General features: G+C 49.0%; 1 protein-coding gene across 1 annotated transcript in view; it reads right to left on the bottom strand.

The window, feature by feature from the left end:
• Window positions 1-1709, bottom strand: part of LOC108628188 (uncharacterized) — a 15422-nt gene extending 13713 nt beyond the window's left edge. The window contains exons 1-2 of the mRNA XM_026816299.1: window positions 261-1709; window positions 66-178 (exon numbers count right to left, since the gene is read on the bottom strand). Of these exons, the coding sequence (XP_026672100.1) occupies window positions 66-178; window positions 261-1158 (1011 nt within the window). The 5' untranslated portion in view covers window positions 1159-1709. The remainder of the gene's footprint in view (window positions 1-65; window positions 179-260) is intronic.
• Window positions 1710-1981: the final 272 nt, after the last annotated feature.

Raw genomic sequence — 1981 nt, 5'->3', positions numbered from 1 at the left:
AAATTGTTCCATTTTTTGTGTTACGAGCGCCCGGACTATAAACGTGGATCGACGCAACTGTGTACCTCGTTAATAATCGATTCTGTTTGATCTAATCTCGAAGCGTCCTCGACGGTGTCGTCGTCTTTTCTCTTTAAAGGATGATCGTCTAAGTGATTCGAGGCGGTCTTTGGCGAATCTAAAAAAATTTTACGAATCGTCACCGCATGAAATGCAATTGAAAAATCTACGATCGTAAGGAGTATGAATGAAAATCCTACAATCGTAAGATCCATCGTTGGACGACGAAGCGGACGAAGGTCGGCAGGGCAGCGGTAAATTGCAAGGTTCGTTGACGAGAAGAGATGAAGAGCCAATAGCGTTCGATTCTCTGCTTTCATCTGCGATTCGGTGATGTTTGGTGCTCAACGATAGCAAAGGTAGCGTCGTTGTGGTAGCGATCGATGGATCCGCGATCTCCGCGTCGTTCGTGTAAGCCCTCTCCCATTTGAACGCAGCTTTCACCCTCGTCCACTTAGAAACCTTCGGCGGATTCCCGGAAATTTCGTCCAGCGACGTCTGCTTGTCGATGTCAAATTTCTCTCTAGTCGGCCTGGCCGAAGACGACCGAACGTTCCGCTTTTGAAAAGCTTCCCTCGGAGTCGACAGCATCGCGTCCAGCAGCGACTCCGCGAATCCCGTGTCCTCTTCATAGAAATTAATCGCATCTTTGTTACGAGCATACGCGTTCTCCAATTTGTTATTCGCGTTCCTCAGCACTTTCAATCGTTCTAAATTCCTCACGCGTTTGAACAGCCTCGAATTTCGATTCCTCAGCTCGAGAATCTGCTCCGCGAACGCGCACAGACGGTCCAGGTGCTCGAAGGCGTCCTCCACGCAAAGATTCGACGCGGCCGTCGCTGAACTTCTCGACGGACACTCGGGCGTTTGAGAACCGATGTTCGCCAGGTAAGCGATTATGTCTTCGTCCTCGTCGAGGTTCCGACTTTGATTAGGGGAATTCTCCGAACGCCAACGACTCGTCCATGGATCCGGCGGCGGTGCTGGCAATTCTTCCTCCGCTTTCCGTTTGACTCGCGACGCTCTTTGTTCGCGATATCTCACGTTCTTGTCGATCCTCGGACCATCGTGATCGCAGACCCTCTCATTGTCAGCCATTTGCCCGATCTGACGATGAGCCGAGCTCGGGGATCGTCTCTTCACGTGTACTTACTTTCTTCTTTCACGAGTTTGTAAATCGGATCGCCGAATACTCCAGATATATCGGAGTCGTCTAATTTTAGAATACCTTTTTCCATGGATATCGTATGCATACCAACCAACTAGTTGGACTCTGGCGCGTGTGTAGGCGGCTATTTATTTACTTAACTTAAACTCTTGCAGCTTAGCTAGAAAACACTGATGGAAGTGTTTGAAGCCGAGGTGAGTTAGTTTTAACACTATTCGACGCACGTCCACTTAAGAGAACTTGTTCACTCGGTTCATTGAAGCACGGCGCAAGGTCGATTTTTTATTTTGGCACCGATACCGTTACGAAGATGCATGGTAGGAGAGCGGACCTCGCTGCGTCGGAGGTTCTCGCTCGAAATGCATTTTTTACGTTTGGCGGCGTCGGGAGTGCCGCGGAAAAAGCACTCGGGATCGCCGCGGGACGCGGCGATTATTTTCGGGAGGCCAGCATTCGGCATTCGTATTTACATCGTACGCAACGGCGTGTAGGTATATCCGATGGCTTTCCACTACCAAGAGCATGCGCGAGCGATCAAGAGGATGGCCTTCCTGTTCTCGTCGAAAATAGACAGCGAGGAGATCCACGTTAACGTCGCGTGCTTCTGCCGTCCGACTTCTCTTAGTTAGTCCGCGGACCAGTTTTCCTCTTGCGAACGTCTCATCACAGAGGAGGATGGATAATTAAAAAATTAACTTCATATTAAAAATTAGTTTTTTTGTATGAAGTATATTGAAATTCGAGTGAAGAATA

This window comes from Ceratina calcarata, unplaced genomic scaffold (assembly GCF_001652005.2).
Source record: "Ceratina calcarata isolate Rehan_Ccalc_2016 unplaced genomic scaffold, ASM165200v1 scaffold511.2, whole genome shotgun sequence".
Lineage (NCBI taxonomy): Eukaryota > Metazoa > Arthropoda > Insecta > Hymenoptera > Apidae > Ceratina > Ceratina calcarata.
This window is presented reverse-complemented; position numbering and strand designations above follow the sequence as displayed.